Source organism: Carettochelys insculpta, chromosome 1 (genome assembly GCF_033958435.1).
Source record: "Carettochelys insculpta isolate YL-2023 chromosome 1, ASM3395843v1, whole genome shotgun sequence".
Taxonomy (NCBI): Eukaryota; Metazoa; Chordata; order Testudines; family Carettochelyidae; genus Carettochelys; species Carettochelys insculpta.
This window is the reverse complement of record NC_134137.1, coordinates 111,378,846-111,403,994: the sequence shown is the minus strand read 5'-3', so window position 1 is coordinate 111,403,994 and position 25,149 is coordinate 111,378,846. Positions and strand designations below refer to the sequence as shown.

General features: G+C 45.0%; 1 protein-coding gene across 1 annotated transcript; it reads left to right on the top strand.

Moving 5' to 3' along the window:
* Positions 1–486: 486 nt before the first annotated feature.
* SLC10A2 (solute carrier family 10 member 2) lies at positions 487–24,054 on the top strand. The gene is made up of 6 exons (XM_074985662.1): positions 487–881; positions 8,451–8,569; positions 9,503–9,591; positions 13,364–13,539; positions 22,921–23,078; positions 23,915–24,054. The coding sequence occupies exons 1-6, from the start codon at positions 487–489 to the stop codon at positions 24,052–24,054; spliced, it is 1,077 nt and encodes a 358-aa protein (XP_074841763.1).
* Positions 24,055–25,149: the final 1,095 nt, after the last annotated feature.

Here is a 25,149-nt window from a genome sequence, read left to right as displayed (position 1 = left end):
TGAGGTTAGCGACTTCGACGTCTCGCCGCCTAACGTCGAAGTTAACTTCGAAATAGCGCCTGACACGTGTAGCTGCGACGGGTGCTATTTCGAAGTTAGTGCCGCTACTTCGAAGTAGCGTGCACGTGTAGACACAGCTACTTTGTGTTAAAGCTACTTAACAAACCTAGCTCATGGTTTCAAATTTTAGCACAATTGCTCTTCTGAAGCTGTGTGACACCATATGAATAAATGATTAATTAAAAGTTTTCTGCTTCGCTAAGATAGAACCAATTAAATACAACTTTGTGACTCAGCGCTTTTGCGTAGAAACTGAGTTCAAGTATTTATTGCTCTTTATTGCCTGACATGACATTTTAAAAGAGCTATTGAGAGAAGAGCATTTACAGAAGTCTTAAATGTTTAACTTGGGTGAACTGAGAAGTTCTTTATTTTAAAGCCCGGCCATAGTGACTCTAAAAGAAATTGAATTTTGATGACTTCAAGATGACAACAACAAACTCAACAGCAAATATCTCACACTGTTCTGTAAATGCAACCATTTGCAAAGGCACATCATGTGTGTTACCTGAAGACAACTTTAACCGAATTTTGAATACCATTTTAAGTACTATTCTCACAGTCTTGTTGGCATTGGTGATGTTCTCCATGGGCTGCAACGTGGAGATAAAAAAGTTCTGGGGACACATAAAAAGGCCCTGGGGCATATTTGTGGGCTTTCTGTGTCAGTTTGGAATTATGCCATTGACAGGCTTTGTGCTGTCACTCATCTTTAACGTGCTTCCTGTTCAAGCTGTTGCTGTGCTGATCATGGGATGTTGTCCTGGTGGAACATCTTCCAACATTCTAGCATATTGGATAGATGGTGACATGGACCTAAGGTAAGAGCATCACTTCTCTAAAGAATTACTTTATTTTTTAAAGTTCTGTGGCCCCTGAATTTGTACCAATGGGGGACTAAGATTTAAAGAAGCTAAGTGCTTAAGGTCAAGCAGAAAATCTGCCAGAAAAGCAAACTGAATCTGGATGTCACAAATCCTAGGCTAACTAACCACTGACTCATCCTTTCTTTCAGTTCCAAAGAGATTAATTCTTATGTAACTTTAAAAAATAAATGTCAGAGGGGTAGCTGAGTTAGTATGTATCTTCAAAAACAAAGAGAAGTCCTGTGGCACCTGATAGACTAACAGATGTTTTCGAGCATAAGCATTCGCGCGCAAAGACCTGCTTCATCAGATGCATGAGTGGGGGGTCCAAAGGGAGGTCTTTGCCCACGACTGTTTGTATAGACACAAAGGCACCCAAGATTGTTAAAATACATCATAATTGATAAAATTGCTCAATAGGGCAACTTATCATTCAAGGAGTGTTCTGGAATTAGAATTCAGACAATCTTTGTTGAAGACATGTATCAAGATGCATGAGTCTTTGTCCACGAAAGCTTATGCTCCAAAGTATTTGTTAGTCTACAAGGTGCCACAGGATTTCTCGATGTTTTTGAAGGTACAGAGTAACTCAGCTACCCCTCTGATATTTATTTCTTAAAGTTGCACAAGAATTAATCTCTTTGGAGCAGAAAGCAAGGATGAGTCAGTGGTTAGTTAGTCTAGGATTTGGGACATCCAGATTCAGTTTGCCTTTCTGACAGGTATTACCCCATCAGTAAAAACTAGGGTAATAAATATTTCCTTCAGTGGCAGAGATGTTGTGAGGATGAATACCCTAATGACTGTGTAATACTTTGAGATCTACTGATCTTTACTGTATTATATATCCAATCAGTTCCAGGCACAAAGGGGCTCCAACATGTTTGAGGCTTCTAAGAACTGTTGTAATATCAATGTCATAACAATTAACTTTATAAACCAAAGTCAATAATCAATTTTTGCTCTAATGTCTCATTCAAGACGTTACTAGTGGAAAAACATTTATCCACTTATATCTTCTTCACAGTGGCTAGACTTGCAAAGTTTTTATCCAAGATACAATTCTTTTGCAACAAATCTGAATGCTTCTGGCACATATGCAAAGTTTTCAAAGAGTGTTTTGTAAGATATAAGCCACAGCCTGGTTACTGGTTGCAATGAAAAAGCTTCTTTGTGAATGCAATGAGCTCAGTGGTAGGTCACGTGGTGACAACTTTAAGATACTATAGATTCAGAAACTGTTATGTGTCAAGCAGCTGGCATGTTTGCGGACATCAAATGCACACTCGGGGTGAAAGCTGCTTTTGATGCAAATCCCAAGACACTTATTTTTTCCATCATTTAACTCTAGCAGCCTGTGAAAAAGAACAGCCTTTAGAAAAAACTGATTACCTTGCTCTAAAATAAATGGAAAAGTTTTTCTACTTCTCACAGAGCAACATAAATTATAGCGTTTGTGCACGTCATCATATTCCAGTCTGCACTATTAATGGAAAAAGTAACAGAAGAATGATGGTCAGCTAAGGTGCACAGATGAAGAACTTTAATATTTGTGGTTTTAATAAGACATTTTTTTCACACCACAAACAGGCTAAGTCTATATGGCCAAGTCTACACTAGCCCAAATCTTCGAAATGGCCAGGCATGTCCTATCTGCTGATAGGAATAAGGGGATTTTGAAGTTGGTGGGGTCCTTTCGAAAAGGACCCCTGTCTGGACAAGCTGTGCGGCAGCGAAAAGCAGCAATTTCAAAGAGCCAAAGCCACCGGCATGCTAATGAGGTGCTCAATATGCATTTTAGTGCCTCATTAGTAATCTTCAAAATGGCCATTTCGAAGCTTTAGGCTAGTGTAGACATAGCCTATGAGAGGTTTCTTCCGGCAAAATGGGGCTTTTGTCGGGAAAAACCGTGAAGCATCTACACACAAAATGCGTTTTGTCAACAGTTTGTCAACAAAACCCAGCACATCCCCTGGCAGTATTATACCACTCCCTGTTCAGGCATAACACCTCTCTCAACAGCATTCTGCCAAGAAAGCAGCCATGTAGATGCTCCAGGACCCCTTTTGTTGACAGAGGAGTCCTCCAGGGAGCCAGCCATGTGGAGCTGGGAGGCACCCTCTCCACCACAAGCAGGGCTCTATGATCCTTGCCACTGTCCATTTTTAAAGGCACAGGCAGCCCCAGAAACCACATAGCAGGAAGCTGAGGGTGTACCTGCAGTCTGGCAGCACCTTCCCCCTACAGCTACACCCAGGTGCTGTAAAACATGTTCCAGGCCACCTATAAACCCCTTGGACTCAGGAGAGGGGTCTCAGGATGCACCCTGGTGCAGCAGAAACAGGCCTCATCCTGATTCAGCCCTGAGCTCTGGGACCTGCTTGCCTTGTGGGCCAATGAGCCGGTCCTCCTGGGCACCAGTGCCAAGTGCCACAATGCCCTGGGCTGCACACACATAGCCAGAGCGCTGGCAGAGCATGGCCACCCTGCTTGCATCCTTGAACAAGTGCAGGCAAAGGTGAAAGTGCTCCACCAGGGCTACATGTGTACCCGGGACTAACAGAGGAGGTCAGCGCCGGGGCAGCCACCTGCCCTTCTACACAGAACTCAACCTCGTGCTTGGGAGAAATGATGGCACACCAAGCTGTGCCTCAGTCAACACTGGGCAAAAGGTCCCCCAGACACAGCCAGTGGCAGAGTAAACGTGTACCCTGCCAGAGCCAGCCCAGGACCCACCCTCTAACCCTCAGTCCAGCCAAGGGACACTTGTCGTAGCCCTGGACTCAGACCCCACCACAGCCATCCCCTCAGCATGGGCATCACCAGATCTCTTCCCAGGACTATTCAGTGAGTGCCCCACAGATCACACACTCCTGGGCTAATGGGGGGCAGAAGGGGCATGCCACAGGGCTCGCCAGGATGGCTCAGGCAGGAACCCACAATGCAGGCCTGGCACTGTGTGCCCATGTACACAATAGTGTGTTCCACCCAGACCCAGCAGGCAGTCCCTGGGCATGGCTGCCAGCTCGCTGCAAACTCCACAGGGGGAGGGGGGTTGTATGAGCCCCAGGGCCCTGAACATGGGGAGCAGCCTGCTCCTGCCACAGCTGGGAGTGAGACAGCCTCACAGGCAATGGCCTGACCCCAGGCACATCACTGGGGATTGCAGCTCTTGGCCCGTGGGCACAGCTGTAGGCAACAGGCACAGCACTACGAGCCACATATGGGGGAGGCAGCAGAGAGGGCCCAGCTGCACTTGGCTCACCCATCACCCATTCTGGGACTCCTGTGAGGCCACTAGTCTGTTGGGCTGCAGAGTGAGGGGTGGGCAACAGACAGCCATGACATAGGAGACATTCTGCTCCCTCACATCCAGCCAGCTTAGGAGGCAGCAGAACCTCCCCTTCAAGTGCCCAAAGGCACATTCCACTGGGTTTCTTGCCCGGGTAAGGTGAGCATTGATTAGCTCCCATTTGGGGTCTAGGTGCCCAGTGTAGATCCTCATCAGCCAAGGCAGGAGTAGGTGGCCACATTCTCCACCATGTACAACGGCATCTGCATGTCCCCAATGGCCAGCTCCCAACGGGGGACACAGGTCCCTGCCTCCATCCTCCAAAAGAGGCTGGAGTTCTGGAACACTTTGGCATTGTGGGTCCAGTCTGACCACCTGACTAGACATCCGAGTACTGTGCTTGGTGGTCCACCAGGGTCTGCATGACCACAGAGTGGTAGCCTTTCCCATTGACGTTGTATGCTGCACTGTGTTCCAGGGCCTGGATGGGGATGGGGATCCCGTCCAGTTCCCTGAAACAATTGGAGAAGCCAAGGGGTGTTGAAGCTGACCACGAGGGCATCCACATCACTGATGCAGACAAGTCTCTGCAGCAGAATCACACTGATGGCCTGCACCACCTGTGGAAAGAGGAGACCAGATATGTCTCTGAGAGACTGGTGGGGATAGTGCCCCTGGGCCTTGGAGAGCTCCACTGCCTCCATTTCCCCCGCCTATTCCCCTTCCCCTCTGCCTACTCTCCCTCCTCTCTCCCCTCCCTTCTCCTCTCCCCTGCCCACTATCTCTGCCCACTCCACTCTCCCCTCCCCCCACCCTCCCCTCTACCCCCCCTCTCCCCCTGTGCAGGGCCTGAAGCCCAAAGGCACCTCACCTGCATAAGTACGGCCCTGATGGTGGACTTTCCAATGCTGAATTGGTGGCCCATGGACCAGTAGCTATTGAGGGTGGCCAGCTTCCACAGGGCAATCTCAACCCACTTCTTGAAGGGGAAGTTGGGCCACATGTTGGTGTCCTGTCATCAGAGAGCAAGGGCAAGCCAAGTGCACAGCTTCAGGAAGCTATCCTTGTGCATCCTGAAGTTCTGTGTCCACTGCTGGTTGACCCATTGACCCATGACCAGCTGGTCCCACCAATTGGAGCTCGTGGGGTACTGCCAGCATCACATGAACCCCTGTGGGGTGAAGGTGGGAGGGACACTGGGGCCCTGTGGGCATGCTCTGTGACGTGCCTATTGGGGTCATCCTACCAGATGACACCAATCGGGATGAGAGGCTGGGCCAACAGCAGCTGGTTCTCAGTCCAGGGTGAGCCCGGGGTCTGCTCTGGCATGGTGGTAGTCTGATAAGAACAGATTCTCACTCAAACAACTATGAAGCCTGCAACAATGTTGTCCCTCCAGGAGGTTTGCAAGCCTCAGCATGGGCAAGGGGCAAGGGGCATGGGTTGGAGGTGTGTGGGGGTCCTTTAAGTGTGTGCAGGGCCAGCATCCCTGGAGGGGCTTGCCCTCCATGTGGGTCTTGCTTCTGGGGTTTCAGAGCTGCTTCTGTTGACAGAGCGGCCAGCGCACGTGGCTGCTTTCTGTCAACAAAGCAGATCAAAATATCCATCTGCTTTTATGTGTAGACGCAATCTGTCAAGAGCAGTTTTGTCAGGGAATCTGTTCCAACAGTACCTTCTCTCGACGGAGGTTTCTCATGCGGATGACACCACAGTGAATTTCTTTGTAACATATAGTTGTTAATGTAATATGTGGGTTTAAATAGAGTAAGTAATTAACTTAGCTAATCACCAGCTTTGTTGTTTTGGAGAGAAAACCTAGAAATATTACAAATTGCCAAGTGTTATATTTCAGTAAAGCACCAATGGGTAAAACCACAAAGAAAAGAAACTAAAGGAAAAAGAAGCTGACATTCTGGGTAGAACCTGTTTACCTGAGTGGAACAGTGTAGTGCCAAATCTTTCTCCCATATAATGCAGTAAAAATTGTGGATTGATGCTGATGTAAATAAGCACAGGACCTGGCCTTTTAATTTAAGAGAGAAAACCTCTATGACCCATGAGAAGGGAAAGATAAAAGCCTACAAAGGAAGTATTATGTACATAGAAATGTTAACCTTGAGACTTCAATGAGCTTCCAATAAGGCCCTTAGGATACAACTACACTCCAAAAACACAAAAACAAAAACAAAAAACAAAGAACTGCTGACAGTGTTGGTCACCATGGCAGACAATAGACTCGACACACCATTACCTATACAGTGACTTGTAAAGGATTTTTTTGCAACATTATAGCCGTGTCTACACGTGCATGCTACTTCGAAGTAGCGGCACTAACTTCGAAATAGCGCCCGTCACGGGTACACATGTTGGGCGCTATTTCGATGTTAACATCGACGTTAGGTGGTGAGATGTCGAAGCTGCTAACCCCATGAGGGGATGGGAATAGCGCCCTACTTCGACGTTCAACCTCGAAGTAGGGACCGTGTAGTCGTTGCGCATCCCGCAACATCGAAATAGCGGGGTCCGCCATGGCGGCCATCAGCTGAGGGGTTGAGAGACGCTCTCTCTCCAGCCCCTGCAGGGCTCTATGGTCACTGTGTGCAGCAGCCCTTAGCCCAGGGCTTCTGGCTGCTGCTGCGGCAGCTGGGGATCCATGCTGCATGCACAGGGTCTGCAACCAGTTGTCAGCTCTGTGTATCTTGTGTTGTTTAGTGCAACTGTGTCTGGGAGGGGCCCTTTAAGGGAGCGGCTGGCTGTTGAGTCCGCCCTGTGACCCTGTCTGCAGCTGTGCCTGGCATCCCTATTTCGATGTGTGCTACTTTGACGTGTAGACGTTCCCTCGCTGCGCCTATTTCGATGTTGGACTGAGCAACGTCGAAGTTGAACATCGACGTTGCCGGCCCTGGAGGACGTGTAGATGTTATTCATCGAAATAGACTATTTCGATGTTGGCTGCACGTGTAGACGTAGCCTTAGTGTTTGCAAATGAGATTACTTGGAGACAATGTACAAAACAGGTGAGAACAGGCATAGAGGTCAGGAGATTGGATGTAGGCACTGGCTCCTCATTCTACCTTACAGAGAACAGTTGTCTGTTCCAAGAGGGAATTCTATTGCAGGGGAAGGATGGGTAGAGGAGAAAAAGGGCAGCCTTTGATAGCCAAAAGGGGAGGGAAACCTATAGTATTCCCTGTAAGAAAGCCCAAGGTCCAAGTCTGTCTTTTACATGGAACCCTCAAACTGGAGCCTCTGCGCAGCCACATCCAAGTAGTAAAGGGAAGGGCCAGAGTCAGTGTGAAAGCATAGGGCTTCCATGAAGATGATCTTGGCCTCTCATGGATCCTCTAGGTCTAATGTAACTAATGGTGGCAGAATACCAACCAAAGATGGGAGAACATAAAGCTTATCACCTCTCTCTGCGGCCATCACCTGCACATGCTTAATGCAGCATGAATCCCCATCAGATGTTTCCCTGCTGATTAACCACACCCCTTAGTTCAGTTTACATCTGCGTAGGTCTTCTAGTTCCTACCCCATGTACAAATACTTGCATTAGCTTGAGGTGAGCCAGTGCAAGGGCAAATAGCTCTGTAGCTGCAGCAACATCACAACTAGGCTATGTCACATCTGTACCTACAGGGTTCAGGCAGGTTTATAGTCAACTGTGTCACCCCTGCACGGGCCAATTTATCCCTAAACTAGGAATACTGCATGGCCCCAGAAAGCTAAAATTATACTTAAGGTAAGATATGAAACTTTCATACACTAATCTGAACCATTCTCATTATGGGCCAATTTATCTCTTAACTAGGACTACTGAAACAATATGTTTCTACCCACAACAAAAAAGAAGCTCTCGTCCTGCACAAACACACCGTTATACAACTATGATTTATGCTCATTCTTTCTCAATGAGCTCTAACACCAGTGTACATACTCAAAAGGGGAATCATGCCCCATCTCCTAGGTTAGCTGTAACTCAAAGCACAACAGAATAGTTTAAGTTGAATATTCCATCTTAACTTGAAATAGTAGATATTTTTCCAGTATAACCTGGAACTCTAACGTTTCTTCAGCTTAATGTTTTTGTGAATTAATATGTGGGATAAATTGATTGCTGCCAATGGCATTTCATTCGCCGTTTTTCACAAACTATTAAACTGTAATAAGAAAATGGGAGACTCTGTTGAAGAGTGTGTGATGAATTATAACTTTTGCCAATGTCCTTGCAGTATCAGTATGACAACATGTTCAACGCTGTTTGCCCTGGGGATGATGCCACTTTGTCTTTTTGTGTATACCAAAATGTGGACAGAGACTGAGTCCATTGTAATCCCCTATGACAGTATAGGTGAGTCAAATCAATGTTTTCTTTCTCTCTCTCATACTTTCTCCTTTCAGTAGCAACTATCTTTGTATGAGCAGTCTGCAGTTCCTTCTGACAGACACTAGGGTACTCAGCACCTTGCAGTATGGAGCCTACAGCCATTAAAAATAAGACAGATATTTACCATAAGGTAACAGATCTCTATATCCTTTGCAGAAACATAAGGATGTATGGAAAAAAATAGCTGTGCCCTACCCCTAAATAAATATCTGTGCCATTTTTGTAATGGCTGTAAGGCACAGGAATGCAAGGCACTGAGTGCTGTGGCCCTGATCCAGCAGTGCACTTAAAATCAGGCTTACATTTAAGCCCAAGGCAGTTGACAATGGCCACCACCAAGAGTGGAACTTAATCTGACACAATAAATCTTACCTGGGCAGAGTTAAAAAAAAAGGCAGATGAATGCTTGAGGTCAGTGAGACTAGTCATGTATTTAGGATTCAACACCTAATGCCCACTGGGTTAGGTTCCAGAATCTGTTCCCAACAGATCAACTGCAGTCATACTTACACACTTAAATTTCATTCCAAAAGGAGCTATGTACACCATGTGCGTCTTTAATATCAGTCTTGGGGAAAATGCCTATAACATTAGAAGCTCTAAGATGGTTGCTGTTATGGCACAGCAGAAACATCTGCAGGCTAAATACATGTTTACTTGACAGTAAACAAATGGTACATCACACTTAAATTGTTAGATGCTTTTTTACACTGCTGAGTGCATATTTAACTACGATTATCTCAGAGGGTTTCCTAAAATGGTACAATCCATACTCTTATGCTTTACATTACTATGCATATGTGGGTGTAAGCAGAAATAGACAGAGACCTGCTATTTAAACATATTCTCACTGTTCCGTGTTTTTTTCTGTTAAATGTTATTTGTTCTTATTTGCAGGTATTTCACTGGTAGCCCTTGTCATTCCTGTTTCATTTGGAATATTCATTAATCACAAATGGCCCCAGAAAGCTAAAATTATACTCAAGGTAAGATATCAAACTTTCAAACACTAATCTAAACCATTCTCATTATGGGCCAATTTATCTCTTAACTAGGACTACTGAAACAATATGTTTCTACTCACAACAAAAAGAAGCTCTCATCCCACACAAACTCACCATTATACAACCACCATTGTTCTGTGATTTCACATGTGATACCTGGTGTTAATTTAAATGGATGATGGAACCTACAAGGTTCTCATTGCTTCTGAGAGATGCTGAGTACCCTGACCTCCTGCTGATGACCATATTAGTATACATATTTTCTCATTAAAATAATCTATTCTGGTGAGTAATATATTTGTGATCTTTTCAGGGACGTAACATTTCTCTAAGTTAAATTCATTTTCTTAACATACTACTACAAGGTGCTGTGTTTCAAAATCAACTCAGAACTTGCTTATAAACTTGGACACAGTACATTTTTGACCCAAAAGACTTGACAATTATGTGTAAAAATGGGAGGTTTTTTTCTTTTTTTAAAAAATATCTGGGCAGTAATACATGGACATTTCAACTTTCAGACATGTTTACATCCGACATACAAACAAACAGGAGTACACTAAATAGTGCATATGCAAAGTTTGCTTTGTGTAGGCCAAAGAAGGGTCAAGTAAGGGGAAAGGGCAAGATGAAGGAAATGAAGCTGACAAGGTTTGAGTTCAAATCGGGTGAAATGGATGCTAGCAGAATTTACTATAATGAAATCGAACCAGATTTGCACATCCAGACACATTTCTCTTTGCTGTAATAATCTGGTTAATGGCACAACCCAATATAAAACAAGAATGTTCACATCTGCACACTGTCCTTATAAGCCTGGGCCAAAGTCAATTGAAATTAGTGTTTCCATTGAATTCAGTAATAGCTGGGTCAGTCCCAATGCGTTAATGGTTGAATAATTAATTCCACGTGAGTCTGGACACATTACCCCAGTTGTTCTCTGTCAGTGTATGCCATCAGGGCAGGCACAGGATTAGATATTCTCCTCCTGAAGAGATTTAGCTTTTTCTCTGCTAACCAGAGGGAGAGAGCTCCACACATTCCCATGACAAGGGCCCAAATTAAGTGTTTGGCTCTGAAATAGTAAGTAAAGAAAAAAATGTCTATACAAATTGTCAGCAGAAAGCCATTCTCATGGAGACTATTTCCGTAAGAGTTTTAAGTTGTGTTACCATTTTGACCTAAATCATTTCATGGTATCCCCACACATGGCTTTTATTGTGTCACCATAGCTGTGTCTACACGTGCACGCTACTTCGAAGTAGCGGCACCAACTTCGAAATAGCGCCCGTCGCGGCTACACGTGTCGGGCGCTATTTCGAAGTTAACTTCGACGTTAGGCGGCGAGACGTCGAAGTCGCTAACCTCATGAGGGGATCAGAATAGCGCCCTACTTCGACGTTCAACGTCTAAGTAGGGACCGTGTAGACGATCCGCGTCCTGCAACGTCGAAATTGCTGGGTCCTCCATGGCGGCCATCAGCTGGGGGGTTGAGAGATGCTCTCTCTCCAGCCCCTGCGGGGCTCTATGGTCACCGTGGGCAGCAGCCCTTAGCCCAGGGCTTCTGGCTGCTTCTGCGGCAGCTGGGGATCTATGCTGCAGGCACAGGGTCTGCAACCAGTTGTCAGCTCTGTGTATCTTGTGTTGTTTAGTGCAACTGTGTTTGGGAGGGGCCCTTTAAGGGAGCGGCTTGCTGTTGAGTCCGCCCTGTGACCCTGTCTGCAGCTGTGCCTGGCACCCTTATTTCGATGTGTGCTACTTTGGCGTGTACACATACCCTCGCAGCGCCTATTTCGATGTGGTGCCGCGCAACGTCGAAGTTGAACATCGACGTTGCCAGCCCTGGAGGACGTGTAGACGTTATTCATCGAAATAGCCTATTTCGATGTTGCTACATCGAAATAAGCTATTTCGATGTTGGCTTCACGTGTAGACGTAGCCCATATGTCCCAAGAGTTTGTTGCAACATACCTTGTGGTAACAGGGTTTGCAAAGTCAATACTGAGCATAGCTGGAAAGGAGAGCAGAGTTTTCTTCACATACAGCAAACCAGGCTAACCATATATAGCACAGGTGCTGGAACTACTCATCATGGAGCCATGCCCACACAGCTGGAAAAAGCAAGCATAGCGATACCAGAGTGTAACACACGCACACACCTATTGAGTGTGGTTCACTGTCCCATAGAGTGGCACATAGGCCACTTGGAGTGAGGAAGAATGAGTATCCTCTGCAGTCTTTGCTGCAATCCAGCTGGCTTTGAGCTGAAGCAGTAAAGGCTCATGAACTAAGCGACAGAGGTTCCCAGGTTCAGTTCTGACTGGTGGCATTATAGGAAGAGAACAGGAAGAGAGAGAAGCAGAAAGGCTGTGGATGGCAGAGGGAAAATAGCCCCACACCAGGCTGCTTCTAAGGGCAAGCCTTCATGACTGCAGTACATAGGCAGCTGTGCAATTTTAGTGTGTCTGGTGAAAGTGTGCCATGCCAACAGGACAGCATAATTACTCCACTTCTGTAGAAGACAGAATCTATGCCAGTGGGACACTGTCTTCCACCAACAGAATGAGGCATGGACAGCATGGAAATTAATCTAACTTGTGTCACTCCTGCAGGGTGTCTTTTTTCACACCCCAAGGCTACGTCTACACGTGCACCCAACTTCGAAATAGCTTATTTCGATGTTGCGACATCAAAATAGGCTATTTCGATGAATAACGTCTACACGTCCTCCAGGGCTGGCAACGTCGATGTTCAACTTCGACGTTGCTCAGCCCAACATCGAAATAGGCACAGCGAGGGAACGTCTACACGCCAAAGTAGCACACATCGAAATAAGGGAGCCAGGCACAGCTGCAGACAGGGTCACGGGGCGGACTCAACAGCAAGTCGCTCCCTTAAAGGGCCCCTCCCAGACACACTTTCATTAAACAGTGCAAGATACACAGAGCCAACAACTAGTTGCAGACCCTGTATATGCAGCACGGACCCCCAGCTGCAGCAGCAGCAGCCAGAAGCCCTGGGCTAAGGGCTGCTGCCCACGGTGACCACAGAGCCCCGCAAGGGCTGGAGAGAGAGTATCTCTCAACCCCCCAGCTGATGGCCGCCATGGAGGACCCCGCTATTTCGATGTTGCGGGACGCGGATCGTCTACACGTCCCTACTTCGATGTTGAACGTCGAAGTAGGGCGCTATTCCCATCCGCTCATGGGGTTAGCGACTTCGACGTCTCGCCGCCTAACGTCGATTTCAACTTCGAAATAGCGCCCGACGTGTGTAGACGTGACGGGCGCTATTTCGAAGTTAGTGCCGCTACTTCGAAGTAGCGTGCACGTGTAGACGCAGCTCAAACGATGTAAGTTTGATTGACTTACATGCTAGTGTAAATCAGCATTAAGAAACTGGCAGGGAGCCAAAGGAAGAAAGCAAGCCTGGAGTTTATGAGCTGGTTGATTCAGTTTGGGTTAAGGTGATGGACCAGGCTAATTTGAAACAAATAGCAGCAGACCAGTTAGAAGACAGCTGGGACCACCAGAGAGTTTGCCCCAAGATCAGTGGTTAGTTGGCTGTGTGACTACTGACAGCTAGCTGTCCCCATCTCTAATGAGGCTTTTGTAAACCATGAATGTAAACCCAGAGTTTCACATTGAATAAAAAAAAAAAGATACTTCAGTGTTTGTGCATGATTAAATCATGGCAGCCCTACTTCATTTCACCCAGGTTTCTTTTAAAAAACAACCCTTTTTTCTCCTGTCAGGCTGGTTCCATTACTGGATTGGCTCTTATAGTGATTATAGCTGTGGTTGGAGGAATATTGTACAAAGGATCCTGGATTATCAGCCCTCAACTGTGGATTATTGGAACAATATTTCCAGCTGCTGGCTACACTCTAGGTTTTCTTCTGGCTCGCGTAGCTGGTCAGCCTTGGCATAGGTAGGTAAAGATTGCTCTGTGATGCTCTGTGTAATCTTATTCAGCCGTAAAAGAAAATTAGCTCATTGCTGTTTGATGACTAACCAGTGACTAACTCATCAGAAGTAGTTATTTTATAGAGTCACAGGCCTCACCTTTGTATGTACAAAGTGAAACTTCATTCTGAACACTTTTAATTATAATTTCTAGTTATTCTCTAGTTCCACAAAATCTCCCTCGGAGTAGAAACTCAGATGTCTGTGCACCTGATGTTTTAGAGAAGTGCGCCTTCCCCCATTTCCAACTTCCGCTCTTCTTTGCCAAAGAGGTCTTCTCACTGTGACTAGCCTCCAGCTGAAAGAGTTCTGTGCCTGAAAATCAAGAGGCACCACTGCATCTCAAACCGCTACACACATGCATACAAACACTCCTGCTGCCTTCACACTGCATCTCTGTCAGCAAAGAGAATGGCCCTGAAATTCTACACTAGCTTTCCTGGTTCACAGGACAGAGCACTGTTACAGGGTCCAGCCATCAGTGGTTGGTGAAGCTGCTGCCTCAGCAGGCAAGTTCCCCAGCCTGTGATCCCATCCCTGCTCCTCCCAAGCCCCTCCCCTCACCCCCACTGTCTCCCTTTTTTCTCTGCTCAGCCATTCCACCCAAATCCCCAAACCCAAATGTATCAAATGACATTTGAGGGGAAAAAAAGCTCTTCTAAAATTTCTTTCTAAAGCAAATGGAGCTTGTTTTCCCCTGTATGCCAGATTGTGAAGATTGGACATGCAGAAAGTACTTAATTAAAAGCAGTAAATTTGGTAATAACAAATGCCAGTCAGTTTGTTGGAGATTTATTTGCAAAAACTTCATAATAAGGGCAAGTCAATTGTCCTGCTGAATACAACATTAAATATTATATAATACATGGTGGAGCCCTTCTCTGTTTCACATTTTCTTTATCAGTATTTCTAAAGTGATTTTAGGTTTCAAATATACTGTTTAGCCTTCACACAGTAATCATTCCAGATTATTACATATTGTAACTCACTGAAACAAAGCTATTAATTTAAATTAATCATTCAGAGCAGTTTAGTGTGTTCATAACAACATGCATTTTTTTAACAAAGACAACACTAATTTATTTTGTGTGATCTTCATAAAGAGACATATTTATGAAATTTAACTATATATTTATGTTAAAATTGTTTCCAAAGATTTTAGGCAAATCAAAGAATTTTATGTTTTACTAAGGTACTGATTTTGATGGTGGGTTCTCTTAAAAATAGTTCATCAAATAGTCAGAAATAAAAAGGAAACTCATTTGTTCAGCTTCCTGGAAGAAAAGGAATGTTATCCCTTTAAGGGGGTAAAAGGTGATTAGGGATGGCTAGAAAGAAAAGGAAGAGTTTGGAAGCAAGTTTTTGTCCTTTAGCAATTAAAATGTGTATCTTAGATAACTGTAGCCTTTATTTTAAATAAAGAATTTATTTAAAAATATATATGTCTGAAGATCCACGCATTTAAGATTAACTCTGAATACTCAGATTAATCATTTAAATACCTATACAATGATTTTTAGCGATATCATTTTATAATCTTCAGCCACACACTAATGAAATGTGTAAAGCAAAAATTTAACTAAGGTGTTGTAGACATAGTAATGTGCAGCTGTTCGTGTCAGTAAGTAGAGTTGGCACATACCTGCTAAATGGTTTCATTACTACTAAAATGGCTTCTTCATAGGTTCAATATTAGGCTGATAGGTCTGGCAAGCTATAAAGTTTTCACTGTTAACAGATTTCACTTCCTGGGAAGAGTCATCAGTCTGCAAGCTACAAGAGCCACTTGTAGGAGCTTTCAGGAACTATCAGAAGAGGGGAAAGGTTGAACCAGGGGAGGCATTACCTCTCTTTGCCTCTTATACTCACTGCCCTTGGATCCAGCAATAAGCAAGAAACATAGAAATGTAGATCTGGGAGGGACTTTGTCCCCATGAACTGAGGCAGAACTAAGTATATCTAACTATTCCTGGTTGGCGATTTGATGTTTTTTAAGATCAGGTTGATCAATTACAAGGATTGCACAACCTCTTTGGGAAGTCTAGTCCAGATCTTAATTGTTCTTATAATGAGATTAGTTATTAGGAAATTTTTCAAGTCTTCTTTGCTGCAGATTAAGCCCAGTACGTCTTATTCTATTCTCTGTGGACATGGAGAACAACTGATCAGCACCTCTTTTTAACAGTCCTTAGTATGTTTGAAGCATGGAGGGAGGAACTTTTTCTCAAAACTAAACGTGCAGTTTTTTTAAAATCTTTTCTCACAACTCTGGTTTTCTAACCCTTTTATTATTTCTGTTGTTTTCCCCTGGACTATCTCCAATTTGTCCATCTCTCTCCTAAACTGGAATTCAGAACTGGCCACAATGATCTAGGGCTATGTCTACAAAGTGCACTGCTGCAGGCAGGGTCATGCAAATGAGGGCACTTAGCAATGCAAATGGCTGCTCATTTTCATAGTCACATGCCTCATTTGCTTAGTTGCATGAGATCGCTGTCCCAGCAAAGGCTTCTGTTGTCACAAAACAAGCACAGTAGATGGGGTTCTATTGACAGCCCCTTATTCCTCATTTTTTTCAAGAATACATTCTCCCCCCAGCCAAGAATTTGTCGTCCTGGCAAATCACACTTCTGATTACACCATCCATGTTAATTCCCCTCTAAGGGCCCAAGAAAACCCAATATGGCTTCCACAGGTCTGTGCGCCAGATGTATTACATCCTCCTCAACCACTCCAGGAGGTCATAAATTAGCCTATTTACAAGCCTTATAACTCTATCCTGCCTATTGAGTGTGGGCATAGCAGGGGTTGTGGGAGCCGCTTCTGAGTATAAGAGTAAGTGGGCTTCTCTTGAGGATTTCTTTTCTGCTGGTATAGGCCCTGGTATCTCTTACTCACACACAGGGATGTCCTGAGTATCAGTAACACCTTCCACTTGCATATCACCTCTGTTCACTAATTGAGGTGTATCTACAGATGCCTGGTTCTCCTCCAGACTGTCTGTAAATGGGACAAATTCGTCATCCCAGGCTAGTCTTGTTGTGGAAGGAGGGTTTCCAGCCACAGACCTAAACACTTCTGCCCTGGGATTTAGCGCCAAAGACACTGAACTTTCCCCATGTTCACTTGATAGGATCCAGGACCTGGTTCCCAATGTAAGATGCTCATGGAAGCCCCATCCTCTTCAGATTCACTCTCAAAGGTTCTGGGTAAGGGTAGATTAGCACCACAGTGCCCACTGTCTTTGTTGGGTGGTGGATGTGGCCTTGCACTTTTGTTTTGCCCTGGTCTCATTTCATAGTCCATCTCAGAAGAGGCACCAACCAATTCTCCCACAGGCAGTAGGAGATTTCTATGTATTGTCTTCATTGGCCCTGATCCAGTCTCAGTTTAATCTTGTAGACAGGCAGGTCCTTAAGTCTTTCCACCACCAGGTAGGGTGGTATTTTCCATCTATCAGCAATTTTGTGCTTTCCAGGAGCACCTAAATTTCCCAGGAGAACTCTGTCCCCAGGCTGGAGTTCGTGCAGGCACACTCTTGCATCATACCGTTGTTTGTTACAATCTATGTTCTTGTGGGCAGCCATCATAGCCAAATGGTAGGCATCTTGCAGCTTTTCCTTTAGTCAGGAAACATACTGCAGATGTGTCTCATAGCTTTCCCCATCCTCCGACACCTCAACACATAGGTCTATGGGTAATCGGGGCTCTCATCCAAACCTCAGCAAATACAGGGTGGCTCCAGTAGCATTGCTCTTGGTAGCATTGTAGGCATGCACCAAAACCACAGCTTAGTGACTCCAGGATGCCTTCTGCTCAGGGTGCATCGTCCCCAGCATATGCAATAGAGTTTGATTCAATTGCTCTGACCGAGGGCCACCTGGTGGGTGGCAAGGGGTTCTCCTGGACTTTTTGATTCCTGCCACCTTCAGCACCTCCTCCAGGAGCAACGAAGGGTCCTGTGGCACCTTATAGACTAACAGAAAAGTTTAGAGCATGAGCTTTCGTGAGTTAACTCACTTCTTCAGATGCTGGTCCTGGAAATCTGCAAGGCCAGGTATAAATAGGCCAGAGTAAGGCTGGGGATAACGAGGTTAGCTCAGTCAGGCAGGCTGAGTTGTATTGTCATCAGTAGATCTGGAGGTGTGAACTCCAAGAGAGGGGAAGCTGCTTTTGTATTTAGCCAGCCATTCACAGTCTTTGTTTAATCCTGAGCTGAGGGTATTGAATTTGCAGATGAATTGTAGCTCAGCAATTTCTCTTTGGAGTCTGTTCTTGAAATTTCTTTGCTGCAGGATAGCTACTTTTAAATCTGCTACTGTGTGTCCTGGGAGATTGAAGTGCTCTCCTATGGGTTTTTGTATATTGCCATTTCTGGTGTCTGATTTGTGTGCGTTTATTCTTTTACGTAGAGACTGTCCAGTTTGTCCGATGTATATGGCAGAGGGGCATTGCTGGCACATGATGGCATAAATTACATTGGTAGATGTGCAGCTGAATGAGCCCACGATGGTGTGGCTGATCCGGTTAGGTCCTGTAATGATGCTGCTGGTGTGTATATGTGGGCAGAGCTGGCAACGAGGTTTGTTGCATGGATGGGTCCCTGAGATAGAGTGACTGTGGTGCGGTGTATAGTTGCTTGTTAGGATTTGTTTTAGGTTGGCAGGTTGTCTGTGAGCAATGATAGGTCTGCCTCCCAAAGCCTGTGAAAGTGTGGGATCATTGTCCAGGATGGGTTGTAGATCCCTGATGATGCGCTGTAGAGGTTTTAGCTGAGGACTGTAGGTGATGGCTAGTGGTGTTCTGTTGGTTTCTCTCTTGGGCTTGTCCTGTAGTAGGAGGCTTCGTGGCACACGTCTGGCTCTGTTGATTTGTTGTCTCACTTCCTCAGGTGGGTATTGCAGTCTCAAGAATGCTTGGTGCAGATCCTGTAGGTGTTTGTCTCTGTCGGAGGGGTTGGAACAAATGCGGTTATATCTAAGTGCTTGGCTGTAAACGATGGATCGTGTGGTGTGTCTGGGATGGAAGCTGGAGGTATGAAGGTAGGCGTAGCGGTCAGTGGGTTTACGGTACAGGGTGGTACTGATGTGTCCATTGTGTATAAGCACGGTAGTGTCAAGGAAGTGGATCTCCTGTGTAGATTGGTCCAGGCTGAGCTTGATGTTGGGGTGGAAGTTGTTGAAGTCCCGGTGGAATTTCTCCAGAGTCTCCTTCCCATGGGTCCAGATGATGAAGATGTCGTCAATGTAGCATAAATAGAGCCGGGGTGTTAGTGGACGACAGTTGAGGAAGCGTTGTTCTAGGTCAGCCATGAAAATATTGGCATATTGAGGGGCCATGCGGGTACCCATAGCTGTGCCGCTGATTTGAAGGTATATATCGTCACCGAATCTGAAATAGTTGTATGTGAGTATAAAGTTGCAGAGCTCAGCCGCCAGATGTGCTGTAGCATCATCAGGGATACTGTTCCGGACAGCATTTATTCCATCTTTGTGTGGGATATTGGTATACAGAGCCTCTACATCCATGGTTGCTAGGATAGTGTTTTCTGGTAGGTCACCAACATATTGCAGTCTTCTCAGGAAGTCAGTGGTGTCGCGGAGGTAGCTGGGGGTGTTGGTGATATAGGGTCTGAGGAGAGAGTCCACATAACCAGACAGTCCTTCAGTGAGAGTGCCAATACCGGAGATGCTACAGATCCAGACTAACACGGCTGCCCCTCTGATCCTCCAGGAGGTGACTCTCAAAGTCTTGACCCTGGTCAGAGTGTATTCGAGCTAAGAATACAACCACTGAAAAGTACTGAAAAGCACTGAAAATTTATCACAATTCTCATGCTACAGTGATGGCTTTCTGGTCACACGTGGGATAATTGAGCATACTGAGTAAGGTGGTCAGCCACCACTAAGGTGTTTCTAATATTCTTCCTATCCAGTTCTAAAGGCAAGAAATCAATGTGTACAGTTCCAAAGGATTGCTGGTCATGATGTTCTGCAGGTAGGCTGCTCTAGTGGGCACAGTTTTCCATAGAACACATTGATCACGTCTCACATTTCCTGCATACATCCTTGGCCATCCCGGGCCAATAGAATCTATTGTGGATAAGCTCTAGGGTTCTTTCCATACCCAAAATGCCCAGAATCATCACGCAGGGCCCTCTTGGCCAGGACTTCTCTATCACCACAGCCTGAGGCGCCTCATTCCTGCAAATCCTGGCTTGATCAATGATGCTTTGCAACTCAGCCATCTGTCCTGTCAGGACCTGAATTTGTTGATCAAGGTCTTCTCTGGTGTTCACTATCAGTACACTGGCTGTTTGTGGGGGTGCTGTGCTGGCTGGTCCAGTCATTCTGGCTTCCCAAAACTCACTGGCAGCCTCCCTCACTTCCCCCTCTCTGACCTGTTTAGTCAGCTGGGAGTAGCTTGAGAGGGTGTTCCTGTCATTCTCTTAGCTGGAGATGAAGTAGAATCGGGCTGTCATACTGAGTACCCCTTACAATCTGAGCCAGTCTGGTCTGGTCCGGACCATTTGTTCCACAGTCACTGCTCCTCTAATGACAACTCTCTGTAGCAGCTTCTCCAACCTGTGTACATAGGCCGAGACCTCTCCCTGGTGCTGTTTAGCATTAAGGAAGTTACAATAACTATCTTCAGGGCTCTCTATGCTCCCAAAGGTGTGAGTGAGGTCCTCTAGACACTTCTTTACATGGATTTCAGGCTTAACAAGCTTCAAGGTGTGAATCACATCCAATGCTGGGCCCGAGACATCTTTGCTTTTCTCTGTCTGGTACAGCCCGCAGCTCTAGCATTTCAGTGGTGTGTTCTAGCCAGGGTTCAAACTCCTCTTCCCCAAGAAATAACATTAGCTGATGATGGCTTAGCATGAGACAGCACCCACTTTTCCAATATCTGCCCCAGAGCTAGACGCTTCTGAGCCAGGGCCCAACAAACCTGACAGATTAGCCATTATACAAACAGTAATGTCCTCAAATACAGAACACAATTATTTTCCACTTTACAAAACACTCAATGGGTGTGTCTACACTAGTCAGCTACTTCGAAATAGCCAGCACAACATCGAAATAGCACGCATCACGTCTACACGTGCCGTGTGCTATTTCGACATTGAAGTCAACGTTAGGTGGTGAGACGTCGAAATCGCTATTCCCATCTTCAGATGGGAATAGCGCCCTACTTCGACGTTCAACGTCGAAGTAGGGCGTGTATAGATGATCCACGTCCCACTACTTCGAAATAGGGGGGTCCTCCATGGCGGCCATCAGCTGAGGGGTTGAGAGGCTCTCTGTCCAGCCCCTGTGGGGCTCTGTGGTCACTGTGTGCAGCAGCCCTTAGCCCAGGGCTTCTGGCTGCTGCTGCTGCAGCTGGGGGTCCATACTGCATGCACAGGGTCTAAAAGCGGTTGTCGGCTCTGTGGATCTTGTGCTGTGCAGGGTGTGTGTGTCTGGGAGGGGCCCTTTAAGGGAGCAGTTTGGGGCTTTGCTGACCCCTTATTTCGATGGGGAGCTCTTGTGTGTGTGGACACTCCACATTTCCTTCTGGGGTGGCTCCTTTCGATGTTCCCCGTTGCTACTTCGATGTGGAATTTCAACAGCACCAGCCCTGGAAGACATGTAGACGATACATGTCAAAGTAGCCTATTTCGATGTCCTTACTTCGAAATAGGCTATTTTGACATAGTGTGCTAGTGTAGACGTAGCCAATGTGTGCTTGTGAAGGGTACTGACCCAGGATCCCAGATGAGCCCCCAAAATTTTAACCCTTCTGCTGGAAGCTGTTGGCAGCAACCAGTGCTGGGTTCACTATTGTGGGGTTCCTTTTTATGCATCACACATAGAACCAGCTCAAACCCCACCCAGGAGCCTGGAAAATTCACACACCCCTGGGTGCCTCAGAGAGGCAATGCTTCCCCACTTGCAAGCACAGAGTCTGAGTGTAGAAAAGAAACTTTTAATGAAAAAGGCAGAGAAATCACATGTCATTAGCCTGAGAAAATACCACACCAAAGTTCATAACCAACCACCAAGTAACTGTACCAGCTCAAATGGATTGAGCAGTGTCCTTTGTCTCTCAGGCTCACCAGTCCAACACTGTAAGAGTTTCATTCACATACCCAAACTTCCTTCATACCCCTATTTCAAATGCCCCACGTACAGATCTGTCCAGTCCATGCAAGCCCCAACACATCACCCTGATGACATCCCTCATGCTGGTCCTGCAGTCCATTTCCTCCAGCCAGCTGCCCCGCTGGCCACCTGCTCCTGCCAGCAGCCTGTCCATCCACCACTTCATGGGTTTGCCTTGAGGCAAAATCCTGTGGCTTCAGCTCTTAACCTCAGTATCCACTAAGGTAGAATCTCACACAAAAACAATACAGACTCCAGCACCCAGATTTTAGTTCTACCTTTGAACAGTGAGGAGAAGGACTACCCAAACAAGACTTACAGCTATATGGTCAAGACTCAGTTTAGCCCAAGACTCACAGCCAACTAATACAACCAACAACCCCACCCTCCTTCTGCCTCATAATGTTCAGACTGGGGGAGCCCTGTGCAATCTATATCTTAAAAGTGATGATGACCATCCTGTACCCCCCCCCAACAACAACTTCAAGCATTGGCAGGACTCCACGATTCCTACACTGGGTGATAGCTTAAATTGTGACTTTACAACAACATGTTGTTTACAATACATAAATTCCATTGCTTCACCTGCTACCCATAAGGCTTTGTTTGCAAGGTATTACATATGCACACCTTTGTATTTTCATGCAAATGATCTCTGAAGGACATATTCCTCAAATCCTTCAGCATTATTGAGCTCCTGCTGGCACATTCCTTACACCTTTCCACTTTCTGTAGGTTATACCTCTGCAAGACAGTTTGTCAATTTCCTTTATCACACCCTTGTGGCTATGTCATACAGTCTTTCACTACCATTCTATGTCATCTGCATACTTTGCAAATAAGTTTCATATGTCATAACATGATCCAGAGCCTATGAACTCCACCGACAGACTCCCCGTGACTGAGGAACCTACACTCATACCATGAATTCACCGGAAAATTTTACAACAGTGGTTAATGAGATAGCATCAAATGAAAGAAGTTGAGAAGAAAACCCTGCATTGCTAGAGAGTTCTTTGTGAAATGGCACCTTTTCAACGCATTATTTGACTGAGTTGTGGGACTGGATTATGTGAACCAGATGATTCTTTTTTGCTATGATACCTGTGATTGTATGTCACTTACATTCATTTGTATTCTTTCAAAGTACATTAGCACAATAGGATACTTTTGGACTTTTTTTTTTTTAACGTTCCCTTTAGATGTCGTACAGTGGCTCTGGAAACAGGAATGCAGAACACTCAGCTGTGTACAACTATAGTGCAGCTCTCCTTCACCCCTGAACAGATTGCACTGATGTTTACCTTTCCTCTCATCTACAGTATTTTCCAGATAGCATTTGCTGCAATATTTGTAGGAGGTAAGCCACAGACAGCTACTTCTGTACTAATAGCTTTATTAGTTATTATTATTAACAATCATCTTACTTATTCGTGGGCACCCACAGACAAGTAGACAATTTGGAATACTAAAACACAATCCACACAATGTGTCCCCAATGTGTTAGTTACTATTAAAAGATAGGAGACGAGGGCTTCAATTCTGCATTCTGGCTGGGCCCTAAAATCTAGAACTGGCCATCTGGAAATCCCCCCAACTCAAGAGCATCCCTTGGAAGGCTTACCAAGAGTCCGACCCATAGCAGAACGGAGGGTCACTGGCACAGAGCATATGTGACTGGATTCTGAGCAGTGGCACCAGCCACTATCTGACCAGGACAGCATAAGCTATTGCTGCCTTTGCTGCTACAACTTTCTACTTCACAGTATGAATGACGTTTTGGTGGATAAGGCACTGAACTGGAACTCAGGTGACACATTCAGTTTCTGTCTTGGCTACAGAATGTGTCTGACCTTGACAATTCACCTTATTTACTCTGTGCCTCAGTTTCTCATCTGTGAAATGGGAATAATTCTTTATAAGGCTGTTGTAAGTGTAAAATCAATTAGTGATTTGAGGTACACAAATACCATGTACCGCGGTGATGATGGCCATAAAGAGACATGCTGGAAGTGTAGCTAAGGAAGAGCCTCATCCCTAGTTCTGTCTTTTTACCCTACATAAATGGGCCAGAGCAGCATGAAAGGGGTCTGGTAAGGGGCAATCTGCCTTTTGTTAATATTAGGAAGGTAAAAGCTCACACTGGCATCTTACTTAGCTTATTATAATATCTGCCTTTATTGTATTGATTCCTAGTTTACTACGTGCACAAAAGATTTTGGGGCCCAAAAAAGTCAGTCTTCACAGAACCAGCAGGTGAAATTGAATCGACAGCAGAAACGTATGCCCAGATGAATGGAGGATTTACATCAAACGAAAAGAGTATAAAAACATGAACAACGTGATCACCTTGTGACCTTGTGTAGAAGAGTTTTGCACTAACTGACTGGTCAAAGGTTTCTTTGTGGTTTTCTGTTGTAATATTTGAAGGAAGATTGTGTCCATCAGGACAAAAATCTAGTTTTAGCACTAATTTGCTCCAATATTTAATGGTTCATAATTGTCCATTTCAGCAAGGCAGAACAGAGGAAAACCAAAGGAAAACTGAACAAGATTTCAGACATGACCCCGCGAAGAGTCCCCCGGCTAACGTAAAAAAGAAAGAACAATCCAAAGCACAGATAATTACACAATGTTTCATTTAGGTCAGTATGAACAGCCAAAAACATTGTATTGAAATAATTAAGTGTCATTATCAGGTTATGCAATTTGTTGTTTTTAATCTCTCAGATTTTCTATATATCACAAGACGCAGATCAGATCAGGACCCTCAAATTCCCACTGTTTCTCCACTGATGCAGCGCTTAAAGTGGGTTTATTTCTCATAGTTTTGAGGAAAGGTGACAGAATCCACACAATTTTAAGCCATTGCTTACAAGAGGAATCAGTAACAAAGAGATTCATTTATACTAAAGCTATCATTTTAATATATAAAAAGTTCCTTGGGTGTTGGATCCCAATTTTTGTGCCTACATTCACTGCAGTAAGAATTCTCATGTTTTCAGTTTAGGTCAATTAGATATGGAGGTGTCTGATATGCTGGAAAAAGGAGGAACTTAACAATTTATATTATCTAAATTATGGACAATAATTGTGAATAAAAATGCACCTATTTATTTCTGAAAATTGAAGGCTACTGTTTAAAAATCTGCCCAAAGATTCATGTGATCTGACTTTAATTCCAAGCACAGTAACTCTGTAAGCCCTAATCGTATTCAGTAGCCCTAATTCTGTACTCCACGTACAAGGAAAATGTACATGAAAGCCAATGAAGGGTTGGTTGAATAAGGAACTCAAGAAGGGGCCAAATATCAACACATGGAAACCACCAAGCTCTTCTGGTATTTGTTAAGTCAAGCAAACATTTCAAAGTATTTTAAGTGCCTGCGCAAAACACACATGAAAGCACTTTATAATTTCCTATCCAAAAT

What these genes read in the sequence shown, in the direction of transcription:
- SLC10A2 (XM_074985662.1), top strand. Translation starts at nt 487, where the DNA reads ATGACAACAACAAACTCAACAGCAAATATCTCACACTGTTCTGTAAAT. An exon ending in GATGGTGACATGGACCTAAG is followed by an intron (nt 882 to 8,450) that starts GTAAGAGCATCA and finishes ATGTCCTTGCAG; the next exon opens with TATCAGTATGACAACATGTT. An exon ending in TGCTGCAATATTTGTAGGAG is followed by an intron (nt 23,079 to 23,914) that starts GTAAGCCACAGA and finishes ATTGATTCCTAG; the next exon opens with TTTACTACGTGCACAAAAGA.